Source organism: Lissotriton helveticus, chromosome 5_1 (genome assembly GCF_964261635.1).
Source record: "Lissotriton helveticus chromosome 5_1, aLisHel1.1, whole genome shotgun sequence".
NCBI classification, from domain to species: domain Eukaryota; kingdom Metazoa; phylum Chordata; class Amphibia; order Caudata; family Salamandridae; genus Lissotriton; species Lissotriton helveticus.
The window spans coordinates 521951138-521974417 of record NC_136065.1 but is presented as its reverse complement, the minus strand read 5'-3'; the positions used below and the strand labels follow the sequence as shown (position 1 = coordinate 521974417).

The 23280-nt window shown below is 44.7% G+C and overlaps 1 protein-coding gene across 1 annotated transcript in view; it reads left to right on the top strand.

Annotated features, from left to right (window-relative positions):
* Nucleotides 1-21376, top strand: part of TNFRSF9 (TNF receptor superfamily member 9) — an 82789-nt gene extending 61413 nt beyond the window's left edge. Inside the window, exons 7-8 of the mRNA XM_078642865.1 lie at nucleotides 14307-14432; nucleotides 19331-21376. Of these exons, the coding sequence (XP_078498991.1) occupies nucleotides 14307-14432; nucleotides 19331-19428 (224 nt within the window). The 3' untranslated portion in view covers nucleotides 19429-21376. The remainder of the gene's footprint in view (nucleotides 1-14306; nucleotides 14433-19330) is intronic.
* The last annotated feature ends 1904 nt before the right edge of the window (nucleotides 21377-23280 follow it).

The following is a 23280-nucleotide window of genomic DNA, read 5'->3' as shown; positions in this document are numbered from 1 at the left end:
CAGTACAGCATCTGTGCAGCATGGCTGAACGTAAAAAACAAAACAAACAACACTATAACACGGGCAACGCTGGCCGTGTCATATCACTCTTTTTTTTACTTTCAACCATGCTGCACAGTAGCCATGCTACTGTACAACATGACTAAAACAAACACTTTTACAAAGTCAATAGATATTGCATAGGTGAGACCTACTGACTTTGCCAATGCTTAGCTTTCCTAGCAGGAGGGGCGCGGCAAGCAATAAAGCTGCAGCGCGGGGGTGGGGAAACAAGAATGCGGTAGGGTGTTGATGTGAGGGGCGTGCAAGCATTTCAGGAGAAGTATAGGTGTTATGGTGCAAGCAACAACACAGGATGAGGGACGACATGGCAAATAACAATGAGGCTATCAACAATGGGGCAACAATGACAGGGCAAGCAAAGAGGGGGCAAGAACTACAATAGGGTAAGAAACAGGGCAAGCAACAACAACAGGACAACAATGACAGAGCAACAACAATGGAGCAACAACACAGCACTGGAATGGGGGGTGCTAGCTCCAAACACACACTTTTATGGAGAGCTACAACTAACATTTTAAAAAGTACCTCTGAAAGCCCACGAGCAGTGGAAGGCCACAGGGCACTGAAAGGAAGCAGTACTTTGCCATGCTCCAGGGGAGGGACAAACACACGAAGAGGATCACCTTTTTAAGGTGGTGCAGCAGCTCTGTACTCTTCCCTCATCTGGAGAGCTTGATTGTTCACAAGATTTTGGTAATCAGGTGGTTGATTTTTTCCAAATCACTAACATCGCTGACGAATTTGAACTATCAAAATAAAAAAATTGAATGCTGCAATCCTCAAGATGTGAGCCTCAGTTGGAATCTCCTTTCCCTCTGTAGTCCAAGAACCAAGAGCCTAACTTGCTCACAGTCTTTTTTTCACCTTTTACCCCTGAAATGGTAGACAACACCTTATTAATATTAAGTCAGACTCACCCTTGGAATCATGCGTACCTGCAGTTCTGCATATGGTGGCTGATACTGTTGCATGCCCTCTTGCATCCTTAATGAATAAAGTGATCTTCTCTGGATGCTGTCCATATCTATGGAAGGAGGTGGTGATGAGGCCTTTTCTTAAAAAGCCCTATCTTGATAGTAAAGATCTTTTAAACTATTGGCTGTTAGTTTTGATACTTCAACTACCTGCCAAGATTCTTGAGAGACAATTGAACGGCCACCTGATAGAGTTTGTGGAAGATCAGGGATGGCTGGACATATCTCATTTCGGCTTCTGGAAACATCATGGAACCAAAACCACATTGGACTCGGCCCGGGACTACATTAGACGCCTAGTGGATGAAGGGCAAGGCACAGCCCTGATTTTGTTAGATCTATATGCGGCCTTAAACACCATTGTTGGAAGTGGAGGTCCCTGTCGCTTACCGCTGCCACCAAATGCTGGAGGTGTGCGACCCCAACCCCTGGCTTCAACGTTAGGCTAAGTAAGGACACCGTCTGAGATAGCCCTGCTCACCCCCTTAGCAGCTTGGCACGAGCAGCCAAGCTTATCTTCAAGGCACGAGTGTTCAGTATGTGCAACCATGCTCACAGTAACCCCATGATGTCTTCACAAATAGACTCCACACAAGTATTGATAAAAGGAGTATAATCGTTATATAAGCAATTATACGATAGAACCACACAATACAAAATCAACATATAAGAATGGGTAGTATTCTTTCCGGTGGATTGGTAGGTTCTAATCCCAACCACTGCTTCTAACCAACAGTTAAGCTCGCTTCTAGCCATTTCCCAAAAGGTTAGGCAGGTCCTATTGCTAGAATCACACACGATGCAAAAGGAAACAATACTGCAATGCGTAACTATATTCTCTTACACTGTGCAACAGAGAAACAATGCCATACGTAGCGCCACAGTCATGTACTTGGCAATTGAAGGAATAATGCCATGCGTATCACCATCAGCATGCCCTGTACCAGGAAGAAACAAAACAATGCGTCATGCTACAATCCTGTACGGTGCAATGAAGAAATAATACACTGTGCCACGTTATACTCAGGTACTGTGCACTGAAGAAATAATGCAATGCACCACATTACAATCAGGTAATATGCAAGGGAGAAATAACGCAGTGCATAACACATCAAGCATAAAGTTTGTCAGGCACAAATGAGGTCAGGGGTCATACGACAGTTCGATAGTTCGTTAGCAGCAGTAATGCAAAGTGTAATACAACAGTTTTACGTGCTCTGTTAACAGTGCCCCCATTATGGATCAAATGATGACACAAACTACTGCTTCCCACTCCGGCCCCAGTACTACCTCTCCTTGGGTCATCACCGGCCGGGATCCGAGCCGAGGCAACAGCTCATGCAGCTGACAGAAGCGGGAGGCCTAGAGAGTGTCCCTCCAGGCCCGCACCTCACCCCAGGTGTTGATCCACGTTACCTGGGGAGGGCGCGATACCACTCTCCTGCCTGACATCAGTGACTTGGGCCTTGATCCAGAACTCCGTCAAAGGCTGCGGCGGACCCGGGCCGGCGGCTCAGTTCTTCAGTGGCTGCCGGTAAGGGCCGCTGCTGACTGACTCTGAGGGCCCCAATGACTTGGCCCTCACTACAGCGGTCTCAGTCCACACGAGACCCGCCCTCAGCACTGTGGAGAGTTCACTTCAATTCTGTGCACACCCTAACCCGGAACTCCTCACCAGCACCTCAGGTGGCTCTTCCACACGCACACCGCACATCCTATACTTGCCTCTTCTCTGGTGCTCATGACAATCTGACGCTCTGCTTTCACCTCAACACGCAGTCTTGCGCATCCGAGTCTCACCTCTTCTCCCGGTGCACACTATGTCCAGGCGCTCTTCCCTCACACCCTGACTGCACCATGACACGCACTCTTGCATGTCAGAGACTCACTTCTTCTTTTGGTGCCTACGAGGCCCCTGCACTCTTCACCAAAACCCAGGCTGCACCACGACACGCACCCAGCGTGTCCGAGACTCACTTACTCCGTTGGTGCACACGAGGTCCAGGTGCTCCTCACCAATGCCCTGGCTGCACCACAACACACACACTGCGCGTCCGAGTCTCGCTTCTTCCTTTTTTTTTGCACACGAGGCCCAGGCGCTCCTCACCAACACCAGGGCTGCACCACAACACGCACCCCGCGCGTCTGAGTTACACTTGGACTTCCGGTGCCCAAGATCACAGGGCACCACTTGCGAAGGTCTCAGGCTAGACAGAGCACACATACCCACGGCATATCTGAGAGTCTCCTCTGGAAACTTTTATGTTCCTATGTTTCCAAAGTAGGGAGCCAGGTCACCTCGGGCCATTGGGGGTTACAAGACACAGCACAAAGCACAGTCTCCTTCAAGCAGGGGGACCCAGCGCCTCCAAGCACAGTCCCAACAGCCTCTTCCTTAGTTAGAACAGCAAACTGCTGACCAGCCCCAGATCACGAAGCAAGGATTGGTCTATCCCCAGCAGTCTCTTCAGTTGCTCCTTCTTTAGCAGAGGTTCCTCTTGACCACAGAATGGGTCCAAGCCTTTTCAGTCTCAATCCATATCTGTTTCATTCCCACTTTCAGGGGTTTCAGCTCTCATAGTTATACCCCTTAATGTCTTTGAAGTTTGTACGTGCTCAGTGGTCCCTGACCTTTCCTTATATCAGTTCTGGGTATCTCCCTCCCAGTTTCACCTCTCTCCCTTTGATACTGGTGGCCTCATTTATGAAAAGTGACGCATCGCTGCGTGAAAACAGCGATGCGCCACTTTTCACTGCGCTCTCCCTGCGACATGATTGATGCGTCATATTTATAATATGACGCATCATGTCGCAAGGAGGTACAGATACGTCAGTATTTCTGACGTATCTGTAGGCGCAAAAGTGACGCATTGCTGGAGTGTGTCACAAAAGTGACGCAACTCCAGCAATGCTTCCTTTCACATGGGGAAAGCCCCATGTGAAAGGGCTTGCGTCAGTCTTACGCCTGCTGTGAGGCAGGCGCAAGATTTTGACGCAACAGCGTCCTAAAAGTGACACAGTGAAATCTCATATATTTCACTGCGTCACTATTACGAGGCTTTTTGCGGGTGAACGCCCCCTCTGCATACATTATACCTGACGCAGGTATAATGTAGCGCAGGGGTTTACAAAGTGACGCATCTGCTTAGATGAGTCACTTTGTAAATAGTGCGCATCAGGAGGCATGTTTCACGCCGTCGATGCGGCACAAAAAGTGGCGCATCGGAAGCGCAAAACTCACGCAAGGGCTCATAAATGAGGCCCTGGGAATCTGGCTCCTTAATCACTCAGCAGGAGATGGGTCAATTGGTTTATAGCACCAGCCCAAGCCTTTTCACCTCCCGGGCTTCTGCTCCCCCTACTCTCCAGATGCAGGGCAGCCTATTGCCATCTCAACCCCACCCTTGGTCAAGACCTCCCCGGCTCCTCTCACCCTTCAGTTCCAGACAGACAATCCACATTTCAGAGACACACAGAAATGCTCAGAGCACAAAACTCAGCCACTTTCTAAAAGAGTGGCGTATAAACACACAGTGACAAAACCACCTTCACAGAAAGATGCATTATGACACTGAGTCCATGCATACCAAACTTCACCTCTCCAATATAAACTAACAGGAAACTAGGCTACAAACACAACACCCAGCCTCCCCCATTCTGTCCTATGGGCAGAAAGGACTTTCAGCAGTGAAAAACGTAATGGCGAGTTTTTCACTGTCAGAACATAACACACACCTCAGCTTATGTTCTGCCTTTTACCTACACTGCACCCTACCCAGGGGTTACCTAGTACCTACCACAGGGGTGCCTCAAGTGTATGTAAAAGGGAAAGTCAGGCTTGACAAGTGGTTGCACTTGTCAGGACTTCATGCTAACATAACATTGCATTCTGCGCGCTGAAGGCGTGAGTTCCCTTGTCTGCGCGCCCTTGCATTACTAGCCCTTGCACACATAGAGCACATCACTAGGGACCTTTACTAGTAAGGCACCCATACCAATCATGGCCAACCAATCACCATAACATTTTACATAAGGAACTCCTGTACTTTGACACTGATCAGCAGTGGCAAAGTACCCAAAGCATCTAAATTAGCATCTCTAGGTCAGGAAAATGGTCTAGGGGGAAAGCAAAAAGTTTAGGGGACTTTAACCAAAAAGGCCAAGTCCTACAACCAGCTCCCCTTCTCTGCTGATTGATCGCCTACAAAGAAATAGGCATTACAGATAGGGCCCTAGCATTATTGTCCCCCTTTCGTAAGGACCGCTCTCAGAGGGTGATGCTTGACCAGTACTACTCTGATATATTTATTTGCCATGTGGAGTACTGCAGGGCTCATCTTTGAGCCCTACATTATTTAATCCTTATGTTTCTCCACTTGACACCATTATTCACTCTTATGGCCGGTATGCGATATCATACGCTGACGACACCCAGTTAATTGTGTTGATCCTTAATAACTCAGCAGCTCCTGCAGAGAATTTCTCACACTGTCTGTCTGTGGTTGCAGACTGGATGGAAAATAATTTCGTTAAACTCAGTGTTCAGACAACCAAGGTGTTGCTCTTTGGGATGAAAGCCTCGATTTGGAATGACAATTGGTGGCCTTAGGCACTCTCCCTACTCCAGCTAAGAAGGCCTAAAATCTTGGGGGATTCTAGATAGCGAACTCTTGCTTAATGGACAGGTCAATCGTACAGTTGCGGCCTGTTTCTGGCTCATAAGGAAGTTAAATAAAATATTCCCCATTATTCCTCTCTCTGCGCAGAAGCAGGTTGCCCTGGCATTGGTCATGTCCAGAATTGATTAGTGTAACGCTCTCTGTTTGGACTCTAATATCAGCACCCAGGCAAAATTTCAGGCAGCACAGAACACCCTCGCCAGGGCGGTCCTTGACATTCCTAAGCACTAAATCAGCTGCTGGGGGCCCCGTGAGCCGCAGTAGCTCCCCATCAGGAAGCGTATCATGATTAAGACTATCTGTATTGTACATAAGCCTCTCCATCAATCGAGCCCTGCTGGGATTAGGGAGATGCTCCACCAGTACATTCTAGGGAGAAATCTCTATTCAGTCCATTGCAATTTGGTTATCATGCCTAGAGTCCAGAAGAAGAGATGGGTAGGGTAGAGCCTTCTACGTCGCTGCAGCCAGACTCTGGAACTCGTTCCCCCAATCTTTGACGAGATCAATGGACACCTGCCTTTCAGAAAGGCACTTAAGATTTGAATATATACTATTCAGGCAGCCCCTTCTTAGCATGTACATGTTTGATTTGCCACTGGTGTGCAGCGGACTTCTGTGACTACAGTGCCTTGATGCTTACGGGTAATTGTTGCGCTTTATAAAAATCAAATCAAATCAAATCTGAGGTCAGACAAAAGGACAAAGAGAGGAAAGGAAATGGGAACAACAGTGAATACAACCGGTGGAAAGCAATGGGCTGGCTCAAAGCCCCCTATAAGCCAACAAAAGCGCCTTGGCATGCACTATCTCGGATGAGACCTAAAAGAAGCCATTTCACTACCCACCCTAAATTGGGCGGGTCTTGTATGTGCTTTCTCCTTGAATGTCCTTTCTCCAAGACCCCTACTCCGCAAGACTGTTTTTTTTTTTTTTTTGCAGAGTTTTATATAGCGCGAACTAGACCCGAACCGAATCAGGTATCAGAGCGCTTTACATAGCACCAGTTACGTTACATGAGAACGGACACACATTCATTTTTAGGACTGTCAGAGAAAAGTTTCTGTCGAAGAGAGTCAAATGAGGCTTTGGCGACAGAAACATACTATCGGCCCTTCTCTAAATGAGGCGATGTTTTAAACCAAGAGTTTGGCAGGGTGCTCCATTGCGTTTGCGAGGGAGTATGTTCTCAGCCTAACCCTAAACCAAGTCCTTAAATGTATAAGTTCTGGGAGTAGTGGACATCACATGCACATCAAAACTAGGTAACCTAACTCAAAGACACAACAAAACAAGCCATAACCAGCAGGGACGGAGTGGGAACCACAACCGGCCCTGGCAAAGTGCTCAGCCGTCCCCCCTCCCTACTGGGGGTGGGGGGGTTTGAGGTGCCACCGAGCTCTTTGCCGGGGCCGGTTTTCGGCCGATTTTGGTACAGGGCCGATTTTGCAAAAACTGCCCTGTAACAGAAACAGCCCCCAGGGGCCCAAAACCACCCCCCCCGAATCGTGCGGCGCACCGGGGGATTGCCCGGTGCCCGCTATCGCCAGTCCGGCCCTGATAACCAGGCTGGGGAGCGCTGTGTGTCAGGGGGTGCCTGAAATGAAACTACTACACAAAATCTTTGTCAGTCGATAGAGTTATCTTAAAGCTACTGCCTTTTTATTGTTGGATATAGTGTCCAGTTTTAAAGCAAGCATCGATTTCCCATGCAGAAATTAATGCAATTTGAGTCTAAGAAGGAGTTAAATCATGTACTAAGACGGCATACAACGATATTTTAAATGTCCAATAACCCGGAGAGGACAAAGAGCGATGTGCTTGCTATGTAAAGAGAAGCATGTCAGTCCGTCTAAAGAGTTTCCTTCCCAAAATTGGGCTATGATGATAGCGGCACGTGCCGGGCCTGCTGGCCTACCGCGCCTCCGCCTCTGCTGCGTCATAGTGTCTTACCACAGATTCGGAGATTATGAGAATCACCTGCGTGGGAGCCTCCGGGGTGTGCAAGGCAACGAACACCACATATACTTCCGGAAATTAGACCGACTTCCGTGCCCGTCGGGCATGCAAACAGCTCGGTGTCTATTTTTAGCACAGTGTAGCGGAAGCAGGTAGTAGTTGAGTCAAAGAATGAAATGATTAAAGTAGGTCCTGTCATTACAACGTGTGCAGTGAGCCGTGGGAAGGCATTTGCTCAGATAGCGCTCTGGGCGGAAATAAATGTGGTGCCCTCACTGCTAGTGGTGAATAAAATGTGGCATCAGAGAGCCTCTTTTATTTTCGCGGGATTAGGAACTGGACTCTGAACACAATGTGAGTAGCTCATCCACTCTTGTTCTTATTTTTGCATTTTGGCGTGTATGATTTGTTTTTAAGTCTTAAATGTAAAACTAACACAAAAGCAGAATCATTAGACACAGATTGGCACTAAACATGCCACTGACCCAAATTTAGGGCAAGTTCAGTACCCGGCTCCTTCCTGTTCACCCTTTGTGCTGGTGCACCGCTGATATGTCACGATATGCAAGCCACCATTCTGCCATCAACTGGGAAACCAGCAACATACTATTAAAATGTGCATCACTTGATTAGTTTTGGAAGAACGTCCGAGAAAAACACCTGGTTTCCTCCTGGCTCTCCCCCCAACACAAACACCATTCAATCTTCTGTAGAAATTTTTCACTGAAAATGCTGCTGCTGAAACTTGCATCACTGAACTCCGGCAAGGGAGTCGTGGGACTGCCAGTGTGGACGTATAGTATCATTTGCCATACTCTGTCACTTGATCTAAGTAAAGACATGCAGGCCCAAAGTGATGGGCAGTGATGGCTGTTAAAACAGCTCAGCTGACCCACGGATTGCATTTTGCAAAGCTCTTTGAAAAAACAGCTCTGAATCTAAGCTGAGACATACTGAGCTGATCATCATTGAAGGTAAATAAAAATTACCACAATTGGACTTTCTTTGCTCTCTACAGCTTTGTGAGTCACCCATGTGTTAGGAAATGGCGATACCTAAAGAGCAAGCTGTTACAGTCTGAAACATCAGTGGTTATATATGGTGTTGTGTACAAGGTCTACTTTACAAAAATATATTTTTTCTTTCAGTAGTACAGCAAACTCTACACCTGACAGTCTAAAGAGGTGTACAGTAAATCCCTTAAGGGTAATCGGTTGCATAGGACAGACCCCAAACTGGAAACACTGCATACAAACACATAGTTGCCTCTGGTGGATTCTACTCATTGCTGCTCATTTTACCCAATAACGTCATAGGTATTAATCGTGGAAGGATAAGGGACTGACTCAGTCATGGAACAAACCAAACATAGAATCACCGCAGTACACTCTAATGCAGGGCCAGCTTTAGCACTGGTGTCGCCCGATGCAACAATGTTTGTTGGTGTCCTCCAATGATCACCTCCGCCACGGATTCCCTCACTACCACCCATTAACAGTGCCCCTGGAGTCCCCATAACCACTCTCAGATGTATTTAATTAGTTTTATAGCGCCACTCTTACCAATGTAGGGTGTCAGAGCACTCTACATCACACACATATTACACTGAAACACTCATATACGTGAATGTGAAAATCAGTGTATAGGAAATGGTACATAAGCCAGAGTCATGTGTCATCCATGCTAGTAGGCAGTATAGTTTAAGAGTGCTTAGTCTGGAGAAGCACCAACTCAGAATTTAAAAAGTAACACCATGGTTGTGTGTTTTCTTTAAGAGTTGATTTCTACCCAAATGAACCCATTTGCAAGATTAGGATATTGAAAAACTTCATAACGCTCTAACCTATATCTTGTAGTTTTCATGCAGCTGTTTGATGACAGTTAATTGCTCACTGTTCTACATTAGGATTACAACTTGTAAATTGTACCTAACAATAGGATCTCTCTGACAAAAGCCATAACCATCTGACCTATTTACATTATATGCACTTTGTGACCTGCATGGTACACGTTGTTAGCAGCTGGGATATTAACCCTCTGCAGTACCTTATGGTGAGTCAAAAGTTCCACAAGACTAAACTTCGATCTCCTCCAGGAAGAACATTAATCACCGGAGTTATCTTGACATTTTTTATTGTTGCACAAAAAGGCAAGGAACGCAGCAGCAGGTGCTTTTAAAACCATAATATATGGCACCACCACCCGTAATCGGCACCCGGTGCGCTGAACCCAGTCTAATGCCGTATGCGGGTGCATAAACAGTCCATGATAACCTACGACGTCGAGATTACGCCCAGGTCTCAGTAAAGATGACGAAAACACTGAACTATCCTACTACTAAATAAATATGATCTCTTCACTTGCAAGTTAGAGATTTTTAGCTACCAAATAAAGGCCCTGATTTTTAGTACTGTTTTTTATTTTAGTTTATAAACATGTCTCTAACAGGCATCTAAACCATGGCGCTAATTGTGATCAGCATGCTACTGGTAGATCTCTTTAACTGAAGCATAACCTCACTCGTTATTAAAATAAGAATGAGTGGCTTTCAGTCACATAGATATCTGCTGCCTTCATTAACCTACTGGGCTAGCTCAGTTTTGCTGGAAACTGTGACTTGTTCTGCCACAACACCCATTGCTTTTTGACACTGTCCTCCATATTTACAAGGTATACGGCAGTGCTAAAAATATCGCCAGGGAATACCTGGTCTTAAGCAGGCGATACGAGGAGAAACATTTCATTTCTCCTCGTATTTTGCTCTTTCCATGTGTGCTGCATTCTGCAGCACACATAGAAACAACAAATCGTCTGTAAAGATAGTTTATGTGCATGAAGTTGTCCCTTCCTGCACATAAACAATCACCCCTGCAGGTCAGGCAAACTTTCAACATGGTGCAAGGGTGCCTGTGCTGGCGCTAGGCAACTTCTTTAGTGCCAGCGCTAGGGGAAACACAGGGGAGCGCCGCATTCTTTTAAATACAACACATCCCAGCATTTTGAGACTGATGGAGCACAGCATTACAAATTTTCGCGTAACACTGCGCTCCACCAGTTTCTAGTAAATATATCCCAGAGATTTCAAGCTATCATTGCACTTCATGCATTGTCTTACTACCATTCAAACTCATGGACTCCCCATGTCTTGCATATCTTTAGCATGCACATAATTCCACTGAGCTATCCTGCTGAAATTACAACGTGTAGCTGCAGCCCAAAGTTCACACACAGGTCTTGTAGGGTATTGCATAAACCTATTGAGGCATCTCACTGGGATTTGCCACTGTAGCTCACAGGTTTTATAAGGTAAGGGAGACTGCGTGCATTTATGCTTGCTGAAGGCAATACTTGTGGTAATATCAGGGAGACTTCTAGTAAAAAATATTCCACCAGACCAGTTAGTCTGTTGGGTGCCTAATGGATGCCATTTGGCATTGATTATTTAGTTTTAAGTGAAATACTAATCTTGACTGTGGATGTGATTTTAGCTCACTCAACAACGTCTATAAGGTGGTGCAAGATGAGAAGCTCCTTGCCACATTCCACTATCAAAAGTGAAAAGGCATATGCCATGCTTGTCTCCAACAATCACAAGATGGAGCACAGTTGCTACTCCACCATGAAGGGGGTGCACATGGCTTTCCAGAAGGAGAGCTTCCACATGGCCTTCGAAGATATGACTTGGACTACTTGGGTTGTAGCTGCGTGTGGGCCTGTTATATGCCCACAAGCAGCTAAAGCCCAACCCACACAGTGAGCTGCCAGACCAGTTCGTTGGGCACTGCCAGATGGTCCATAAGGCCTGTCCAACCCTGCCTGGATGACGTGCACAACATCATCGAGGTTGACATGCTAGGTGTAGTCGAAGCCATAGCTTCACAGGGTGGCTATTCGTGTCCTTTTAAATGTGGGGCATCAAAATGTGCCACCAGTACATCACAAAAAGTGACACACTGGCGGTACAAGGGGTTTGCAAATATGCCCCTTTGTGTCTATGATGCACGGAATAACAGTGAAGTTTTACTTGTCTGAAATGGACACAACTTGGTATGCTTGGTTCAAATGAAGGAAAAAAGATGCAGCTATTCAGTTACACTAAGGCAATATTTTTAATTGCACACTTCTAAACAGAGCTAAGTATGAACAACATAGTCCCTCATTGCTATCCATTCCTCAAATCATGAGGGGGTGAACAAAACCAATGGCAAAGGATGGGACAACCATAGTGACACTTGGGCAAAATGCTGAAGCAGGGACACGGACTCAAGAAGATGCACATTTATCAAACCACATGCCCAGTCAAAAAGCACCAAAATTGCTTTAAAATACTCCAAGCCACTAGCAACAGAACCAGACTACCCAACCTCAAACACTGGTAAGACCCAGCAGTACAACCCTAAGCACCAGCCAGCTCATGCACAGACCACATTCAGGCGGTAACTTTAATTCCATCAAATGCATTTTCAGAAAACCTGTATCATTTTCATGGTACAAAATCAAAAGAAGAAAAGCATTATAAACATATTTTATCAATAGACTCAGGGAGAAATAACACATAATGAGCTTGAGTCATTTATGTATGTCATAGAAATTTAATGACTAATCTTTCTGGAATCTCCAGCAATACAAGTAAAGGAACCAGGGCAGTCACATCCACTGTCTCATCGAAGTGGACACTGCTGAAGAAGAGCGATCCAAGAAACCGTAGCTTATGCCAGTGGCATTACCGAATAGAATGTGTCCATGTGAATCCTCCAGAGTGGCTTTTGTGGCCATCGCTTAAGGAGACTGGGGGTCCCACTGATTCCCCGCATCCTGTACGGTTTCCAATAGGGCCACTGGAGCACCCCATCAAATATAAATGACATACTGGTCTGATCCTCAGGAGTTTATATCTACAGTAACCTGTCTCCATACGACTGAACTGGTATTTGAGCCGACTGGCACGGAGTCAAGACTAGATTTGCCTGGGTCATGCCCCTAGGGAAACTTGGCATCCCTGCCTGGTTCCGCCGAGATGTGCCTACCAACCATCGCAAAATCCTACGAGCAGATTACAGCACTCTCCACCATGAACCATTTTCAAAATACCAGGGTATTATGCTTAGTTGTAGCCCTGCCTACTAGTGGGTGGTGCATGCCTGAAGTTGGATAATGTTACTTGTGGTCTGTAGCAGTAGCAGCTGCTACCGGACTGGGGTGGAGGTGAAGAATGGAAAAAAGGACCTACCTTTAACAACGGGCCACCGCCTCTCCTCTATCCTCGTCCTCTTCCTCCTTCCTGTCCGGGCCGGCAGCAGGAAGCACCAGGGCACACCGGCTCCCTGGGCCGATCACAACGCTGAACTGCAGCGTTGTGATTGGTCTGAGTGCCATGGTTCGCCGCACAAGCAGGAACAAGGAGCCTGTGTATTTTCCTCACCATTCTGTGTAATGCAAAGTGCTCATGAACTGATTGGTCGGCCAGAGAGGGCCGACAAAATAGTCCATGCGCACTTAGGGAGTGCACACCACTCCTCCCCCTGCTCTGGCCGGCCGTGCCCCGCCCGAGAGCCACTGACTGCAATTGGAAAAATAAAATGATAATAACATATTGTTATTATCATTTTATTTTTATTTTTGAACAGTGGGGCAACGCCCCTCAACCTTAGCGGAGGAGCCACCACTGGTCTGTAGAACTGGTCAGCATACTCCTGTAGAGGCATCACTAATGACAGAAACTACATAACAACTGTTCTTTCAAATAAATGTATAACTATGCAACCTAACATCATTCTGGCCTTGACTCCCTTTGCTTTGACTCACAGTCTGTAACCATTGATGCAGCTGCATATCATAACCACAAGATTCCTCGTCCAGTTTCATGGTGTTCAGCACCTTAAGTATCTCCCTGTGCAGTCTTCAACATTGCAGTATTTCTTTCCCCTTTCCACCTCTTGCACTACTCATAAAGCCTTGAAAAGTCAGGGGCATATTAGCAAGAACCTCCTTAAAATTATCGCTGTTTTAGCGGTAAGAAACTGCCGCTAAAACGTCAATAATGGGCTTGCTAATATGCATTATAGAATTCCAATAGAAGCCCAGGTTAGATGTCCTGCACATCTAACCTGGGCTTCTATTGGAATTCTATAACGCATTTAGTGGCAGTTTCCTGACCCGAAAACGGCGATAGGTTTAATGAGGTTCTTGCTAATATGCCACCCAGTGTTTCCATAATAGGAATAAGTCATCTGACTCATGCCCTTGAAAGTTAATGTTTTATCCTAAAACCTCTGCTCCACCTCATTGTACTTATTGTTCCACCAACCCAATAAAACAAGAGTCATCAACTTCAAATTACCTACAGTTGATAATTCATGTAGTGGTTTATTTAGAGCATTCACTCCAAATAATGAGTTTATAAGATGCAAATGAAATAATAGGTTTCTGTTTGATGTTCAGCCTATCGAGACATAATAAGCTCCAATACATAGGCCTTTTTGTTGTATGAAGGAGTGCCTTCAGATTTGTTGATAAGGGAGGACATATTTGGACATAGTGGGAATGTGTACAGGGTTTATTGGTGGATGCAAAGGCATTTGACTTGGTGTTCTAGTTAATGCTTGTCATTTTTGTTTTTCTTGTATTCCAGAGGGAAAAAACATTGCATACCATGTCATCATTGCGGGGTCTGTCTTCTTCTTCATGTGTGTGATTTGCCCTTTCATGGTCATGGTGGCCTGGGTGAAAAAGAAGGTGAAAAACGGCTTCAAGCAAAGTAAGATTTTTTTGTCTTTTGTTTAAAAAGTGCAGTTGTGTTGGCCGGGTTTGCTTGATGTGGATAGTGATGGTTAGGAATGGCTGCTGTGTGATGGATTGTTATGCATAGACTAGGTTGGTGATAGAGCGATGGCTTATGTTGGTTTGGCATAGATGTGTACTGGGATATCGTGGATAGTTGATAAGATGGCTGAAGATGGCAGAGGTTGGACGTATGGATGGATGGGAAAGACTTGGATAACTGAACGGTCAATCATGGCCTAATTTGGTGATGGGTGGATAACTGGAGATGGCCGAGGTTGGCTGGATAGATTGAGAAGGACTGGGATAGCGATGACTAAGCATGACAGTGATGAGGGTGATAGGTGGATGTTTGGCTAATGATGGGTGGAGATGGCTTGGATTGGCAATTAATGGCCGGTGACACCTTGATTTGCTGATGAGTGGATTTTTTCTTCCTCTTTACATTCATGTTATTTATATATTAACACATGATTCGAGTCCGTATCTGCATTTTGTTGAATGCTAATCGGCTCAACCCTTCCCTACACTTTGCATCGGAAGTTTAATCCTCTGCCTATCAGCCACAAAACCTTAAAGTCTTTCTGTAAAAAGAATCTAAAAACATAGAATATAATTTCACATATCTATGACCCCCACCAGTACAGGAACCATAACCATTCATCGCTAACTGGCCTTAAGTTGATCTCATACTCCTCTATCCAGAAGAGTGTGTTACTCATGATCATGTCCCCCAACCTTGATGAAGGTGATCTTATTCCAGCTCTGATTTGACATCTGATAGCACCAAGCATGCTAAGGCCTGAGGTGCTGCTTTTCTCATTAAAGGTTTTAGCTCATAAGTCACACCATGGGTCTTGGAGCTGAATTACAAAAACAAATAAGGCTTGAGGGAGTGAAAATGAAAGAAACAGAGCTTCGCTAATGAGGTGGGAGAGAGCTTGGCTATTGATGTGGGAAATCCCCAAGAGGCATTGTGAGATGGAAATGAAAAGTAAAAAATCACCCCCGTTTCAACTTGGTGTGGGATGGAAAAGAAAGGAAACTGTGGTATAAACACTGAGATAGCAAGCGCAGCAACAGGCACTGACTTCGAGTCATCTACAAGTGATAATTGCTTTGATTTAGGTAACTGGATCACCAAATCCCAAAGCTCCAAGCGCTCCAAATGTGCATGATCTAGCATCTTTCATACTCTTATTATTACAAACTTGGCCGACCTTGAGAGCACCAGGCAGTAAGGGGCTTACGTTCCTTAGCACCGACTGTGACTTGACCAGCAAGCCATGCGTGGACAATTGTCGCCCATCTAAAGCCACCTCTAATGGATGTTGAGATTTGCTCAGCCAATCCAAAGGCTTAGCATGCTTTTTAAAAAAAATATTTTTATTAGCATTTTCAGTGCAAAACAGTAAAACAAGCATGTCATTATTCCTCCAAAGTCCCGAACCCAGAGCCCCCCCACAACCCCCCAGCACCCCAATTCTCGGCTCACAAGGGAATAGCACTGGCAATATGTGTTCCACAGCATTCCCGCTGGCCAAAAATACAGTATGGTAACCTTCAATCCAAGAACTTCGTATTCCCCCAACCCATGTCACAGCAACGTTCTCAGAGACCGCTATCCAGTCCATGGTAGTGGCGCCATTTCCCCCATACTCTCCCAAATTTCTTTGGGCACCGCCGTGCTTTATAGGTAACCCTCTCTGCGGCCAGATACAAGTCCAGGCCATTACTCCATTCCTCCAGCCTTGGGCAGTCTGGGGCTCCCCACTTCCTGGCCACATCCCTCTTGGCCACCACTAAAGCCAGCACAAGGAAGATCAATTGTGGACGGCTTACATCAACATCATTTGTCATTCCCAATAGGACTAACTTGGGGTCCGGCTGAAGAGTGGTCTCCAGCACCGCTCCCAATTCACGGAGTACTTCAAAGGCTTAGCATGCTTGATCGCCTACTCTTGACTGTCTTCTTTGCAAGGAAGGAAGGCGTGAAAAAGGGACTTTATGTAGACTTGGCAGTGGTCATGTGTTGCAGTGTTTGGTGAGATCAGTAAAACAAATGCTAAAAGCCTTATTTCTAATTCCGTTGTACCTCTTATAAGACTGTTAATTTGCTCTTTTCTCTTTTTATACTTTGTGTGTTGTGAAAATTTAGCATACCATTGGAACTAACATACGCACAGGGAGTAGAACAAATCATGCTGATAGGGACCTTTCAGAATTACCTGAAGGTGGCCTGACCCAAGGTTGTCTCAAAAGACCTACCTCAGAGGTAGATGAAGAGTCAGAACGGAGAGGGTCCAAACGTGTGTATCACCTAAATCAGCATGGCTGGCTGGATTGCCCAGTCAAAAGAACGACTGATTATACTTGAAGGACATTATTCAGAAGGAATAACCAGCAGTCCTAAATGTGTGCCAGTGGTTGATGGTGGGCACCACTGGTACCTAATTTGGGGGACACAGATTCTTTTAGAAACATATTTAAAAGCAATCCAGGTGTGGTCACAAACAAACAATTTTGAACTCAATCAGTCCTGCTACTGACAGTTTTAGTGTTTTACAATGACTTTTGCCATCCTGCTCTACTTATGTCCGCTAACACGTTTCAGAAATGCAATGCAATGGCCAAAATAAATAGAGCACAGTGGCAAATGCACAAAACTGTCTGCAGCATCACCACTTCTCTTAAACCTCATGTCACAATATAACTATTCTCATAATTTAAAAAAATCAGTCAAGTCATGCTTTGTACAATGTGAATGTCACACTTCTATGGTCTGGCTTGCAAGCGCAGCTGTCGCCAGACAATTATGTGAGCATCACTAGAGAAGGGCTTTGGCTCCGCCCACATTTTGGGCACCAGTAATACATGTTTTGATTGGGCAGACGTTGTGCGCTTCTACACAAAATGGGCTTGCCCTCCACACAGCTGTGATAATTTTGTTTATCTATCCAGCTTCCTGAGCTTGAATTTTCAAGGGCACACACATAACATTGTCATGTTATTTAAGTGTGGTAGATAACGGGCTAATTTATGGTGTTTTTCTCTGGCTGCTGCACAGATAGGAGATGGGTAGTCATTAACTTACATGAATGTGTAGATCTGGCTTGAAAGTTCAACTGTCACCTGACCTTTTAACATTCTCCAATATAATTTTTCAGTTCTTTGCTTCCACACAAAAACATAGCCATTCTTGTAATGTTTCACATTACCATACACAATTCCTTTAAAGCCAGACCTATTGGCATTGCCAGTGCTTCTTTAAGGATATGTATGCTTCACTAAAGCATTATGAAGAGGTATAGCAAACATAGTAAAAGAGTACCTAATCTGCAAACAGAGAGCATGTACATTACTAGCAATAGCAGGGCAAGATTCTCTAGCAGACAGAATAATGGGTATCATTAGGTCAGCAGGTACAGTGGTACCAGTAGCATGGAGTGTGAGCAGTACATTGTGCCCAAATTGTGTCAGTCCTTTACTCCTCCATAAGGCGGCCATTTTCATGTTCGACCCACTTTTTTCAATATATTCCCTGTTGGAATCTGAGATCACCCACAATTCAGGTCAGGTAGTTCACTCTGCTTTGGTAAGTGCTGTTAGTGGAAGTAGGCAACTCCAGGGGTCAAAGTGAGCAGCACCAGTGGTGAGAGTAGGCATCTTTCTCTAAAAAAAAATATGTAGGCACCTGCGCTGTTATTTATTTATGTATTTATTCAGCTATGTATTTATTTATTTTACAAATTAATCGCAAGCTGAGACTATTACCTGTATTTTTGGTCTCACGCTGGCACTGCATGTGCTGGTTCGGCACCAGGCATTGGAACACCAATCCAATATTTTTGTTGTGTATACATAAAAATAATAAACATTGCAAATGAGAAGACGTTTACTTTTCCAAGTACACATCTTTAAAAAACTAACATCAGAATGGCTCAAACTATACCCCAGGCAGCAGTCCAGGCCGTGCTTTAATTTTACCTGGATTTAGCCAATACCTTCTCGGAAGGCCATCTAGTCAAACCTACTAAAGCCTGCAACCTATGAATATTGGAAATAAATATTCTGTATTTAAATCAGTCGCACCTTTGTGTAGTGCTCTGATACCCATACGGGTCATGTTCACGCTTTATAATGCCGAAATGTCAGTCTCTCGTAACATATCCATCAGCTATTTATGAATACCAGCAGCAATGCCAACAAATCAATTCCCTTATTTCTCTGCAAGGCAGTGCATTCTTGAAATGATCCCATGTGTGTTGTTTTGGTGGTTGGCATTGTGATTGATCTCTCATTAATCAATGGAAGGCAGGTGTACATATAATGCGGGGCAGTGCATTTCTTTGATTGCTCTCCACTGACCCCCCAGGTAAGATTTGTATGATTTGTAGAAAGTCAATGTGCCATTGATGGGATGGACCATTTCTGTGTATGTTGGAATGGAATGACCATACAGTTCTCTCTAAATGTGTATTGTATTACATTGTAATATTGCATCATGGATGTACTACCTAATAGTTAACACCCTAAAACCCTACAAATGTACAGAAAAAGATAGAGGCTGAATTGTCAGACTCAGGTATGAGTGAGCCCTGAATCAGGTCTTCCTCTCTGTGGTAGATGATTTGAATTGGTGGAGTCAGTAGACCAAATTAATAATCCATTCTTCACAACTTTACATAATTACCTTATACTCAGCAAACGAGCTATCCCTTGGCCCATTTCCGTTGTCCGCAAAATGTTTGCTTGGGCTACTCTTTGACTATTTGGTGTTTGCATCAATGGGAAACCTTTACTCTTGTGTGGGGGTTAACTGAAAGCTGAACCCTTATAGACTGAGAATTCTAAAGTTCCCTCCTTTTTGTCTAGTTCCTGCACAGATAGTCAAAACAGCGGAAGCAGAAGATGGCTGCAGCTGCCATTACCCGGAGGAGGAAGTGGGCGGCCCAGTGACTCAGGATCCTTGAGACCACAGGAGGGAAATACCCTGGGCGAACAAGACTCGTCCCTTGACTTACAAAAATAGACTGTATCCGCCCTAAGGGTGACTTGTAGAGCAGATGTTTCATTTACGCAACACAGGCCGAAGAATGCCCGTGTTAACATAGCCTCATCGCTTCGAGGACACCGGAGAGAACCAGGATATACCCCAGCATTGCCTACCTAGTCATCAGTTATTTGGGAACCAATGCCTTGTTTACAGACAATCGTCACCGGTTGCATTCCAGAAGATAGTTATATAACTGCTCTTATATGATTGCCTTTGTCCATGTGAAAGTTTCATTCAAACAAAACATATCACTCAATTTTGTAATTTTTTTACCACTTTTAATTGATAATGCCTCCAAGGTGTATAGCAATGATTTTCTAAGAGCTGGCTCGCAGGAAATTCAGGTTTAATGAACAGAGGTGCCATATTTAGCATCTCTGAAATATCCCAACAGAGTTTGTCTTTTTTAAATTGTTGTACAGTAAATACTACTTAAATCGGTCTATGTAAATAATGTCATTTTAAATAGTTTGTATGTACAATTGATACTGTTTCTTTCAATAATGTTAATTTATTTGTTCTTTTTATCAATGTATGGCTGTAGACCCCACCTCAACGAAATAAAAGTGGAGTACAGAACTTCACAGCAAACAAACAGATCAAAAATCGAACCACAGGACATAAAAGGCATTTAAAGGAGGACAAGTGGTAAAAGATAGCCTTAAGTTTGCCACAAACTACCTAGGACTTTGTAGCGACCAAGGGCAGGAGGGAGGTTTCTAATTGTCCCACACGTGGGGAAGTAGGGAGCCTTCACGCAGATTAGGCAGGGATGCTATGAAGATTTGAGGCAAAGATCTAACTCATAGTAGTGAATCAGCCTAGGTTACTATAGCAGAGGTTCAGAAGCCTACGTGGGTTTAGGGACCGTTCCAGCTGATTTAGGTCGGATTCCGAATGCCACGGAAGGCTTGAGCAGATTGTGTGTAGTGGGAGGAATAGACCCTGACAAGAGACTCAACGGATAGAGGTATAGTTCTGCATTTTAAGTGTAGCGCGCTGCGATCAAAGACATTGGTCAACGTTTGAGGTCTTGTGCCGAGTCAGTACTTTTAAATTCCTAAGAAACCTTGAACGCCACTAAGCTAATTGCAAATGTGTTCATGATCTCAGCATGACTAGATGCCATGGAAGCCCTGTCAAAAGCCTTCAAATGTCCTGATCCTGTGATGCTTGTGTAGTGCAGGACTGGTATCAGGATGTCTACATTATAATGGGTATGCTCCTTTCTTGTACAACAGAATCCAAAAGGCGATCCTAAGGTCTCCTCCATCACCTACAAGTCTCACCTATTGTTTTGGGGTTCCTCGTGGCTTGGTGGGCTTACCCGTAAACATCAGTGCATATATCAGGTTTCTGGGCTGCTGAATCTTAAGGACTGTCCTCCAGTGCCATCAGTATGTCGTAAATGCTTGGATATGTCATTCTGCTGACAAGTAAATATTCAAAGTTATTAGAATCCAAAAACATGGAGATCTACCAAGAAATAGCGTTTATGAAAAACATTGGGGACATTTTTCACTGAAACATTGAACTGAACCCTTTTTACATCGCTTTGCAAATACTGGCATTGAATTTGTGTTGTTATGACAGCATTCCAGTGACTCACTCCCACTGACACCAAAAAAAACAACTACTATGTGAAACTTAAGTTAGTTTCGGTGAATCATGCATATCTTTGCTTGTGCAAGACGTGTGCGAATGTAGTATCTAAAAATACATTTTTTAACACGTGATCAAGTGGTGAGCCAGCTTATATATTTGTTTTAATAATTAGCTGTTATATCTGAAAAAAATACATGTGGGTCTTATTTTGTTCATCTTTGTGTGTCTTTATCATTCAAATAAAAGTTTCACAAATTACAGCCTCCAGACTTCTTTCTTGGACTGACACCCTGAAAAACAACGTTTTGGTACTTGTTAACCATGATAATGACAGGTTAGTAGTTTTACTCTGAAAGAAATTAGAGAAGAGAATGAGAGGCATGTCTGGACGTGGATGAAAAGGACACACCACCAAAGTAGTCCAATAAGTTGGGTAGCTCACAGGAAATCGAAGCAAACAACCACAAATCAAATGATCATGGTGTTACGTTTTCTGCAAATCCAAACACAAGATGGATCACTGGGATGGAGATTGTTAATCGAGTCTTAGTGGATGAACAATCACAACGAGGTCCATATGCACTCTTCCTGTGGAACTGCAAGCAGTCAGCGGCCAAGATGTCGAATTTGGAACTAGGGGTCAATGGTTTGAATCCAGGCCATGACACTTCACTATTTGGATACATTGATTAATCCATCCCAGTGTCTACATATGTCTACATATGCAGTGGTGGCTGGCAGGGAACGGGGGTGGTTGAGAGGAACAAAGTATATATGTATATTTTTAAACAAACACTTACCTCCTCGCACTGCTGCCGCCTCAGTCTCTCCTCAGTCATTGCCGAAGAGTCCGGAAGCACACAGGCTCCCATAAGCCAATCACAATGCTGCAATGCAGCGTTTTGATTGGCACAGTGGATCTGCCCTCAGATGGGGACAAGTGGCCTGGGCATGTTTTACCCGGGCTGTGTAATGCAGCCTGCTGGGGGACATGCGAAGTACACATGAGGGTTTTGCCGGGCAAGATGGCCGCCCAGGCAGTCATGCGCACTCAGAGGCTTATTTTTGAGCCCTTGTGTCACTTTTGCGCTGCCGGTGCGTCACTTTTTGTGAGGCACCAGCAGGGTAAAAAATGTGCCATGTTGCTTTATATTTACAAAGTGACGCATCTAGGTAGATACGTCACTTTGTAAACCCCTGCGCCACATTATACCTGCGCCAGGTATAATGTATGCAGGGTGGGCGTTTTGACGCAAGTAAGCCTCGTAGAAGTGACGCAGTAAAATCTATGAGATTTCACTGCGTCACTTCTAGGACACAAAGCGTCAATATCTTGCGCCTGCCTCAGAGCAGGCGTAAGACTGACACAGGCACATTTGAAATGGGACTTGCCCATGTGAAATGACCCGTTGATGGAGTTGCGTCACTTTCGTGAGACACTCCAGCAATGCGTCATTTTTGCGCCTACAGATACGTCAGAAATACTGATGTATCTGTAACTCCTTGCGACATGATGCGCCATACTGTAAATATGACGCATCCAGCATGTCGCAAGGGGGCGCAATAAAAAGTGACGCATCGCTGTTTTCACGCAGCGATGCGTCACTTTTCATAAATGAGGCCATTAGTGTGCACAGTCCACTTCTCCTCCCTGAGCCACCAGTCCCATCCGCCCAAACCAGCCCCGCACATTGAAAAATAAAATGATAATAACCTTGATATTATCATTTAATTTGTCACTTTTGTACTCCTCTGGGAGCAGTGGGGCGACGCTTAGCGGAGGAGCCGGCCATTGTAAATATGTTGAAATGTAATGTCATTTGAATATTTAAATTCTTACTTGATATTTAAATCTTGTATTTCCCATCACGATTGTGCTACATAAATACCAATAGGTAAACAAAAGACATGATTACAAGTTAGTCTGAATTTTCTGACTTCTGCGTAAGCTCCTATTTGCACAGCGATTGGTATTCCTAGTTGGGTGGTATTTGTTGCATTTGGTAATTACCGGGCGTGTTCAATATCTCACCGTTCGTTAGATTTCGACAGGTCACACATGCCGGAATTTAACAGGGGAAAAGTGTACAGTATTTACCGTGTCATATAGATTTTGGAGCTAAAATCTGCATGTGATTTAGGGCCATATGTATCAACAAACCCT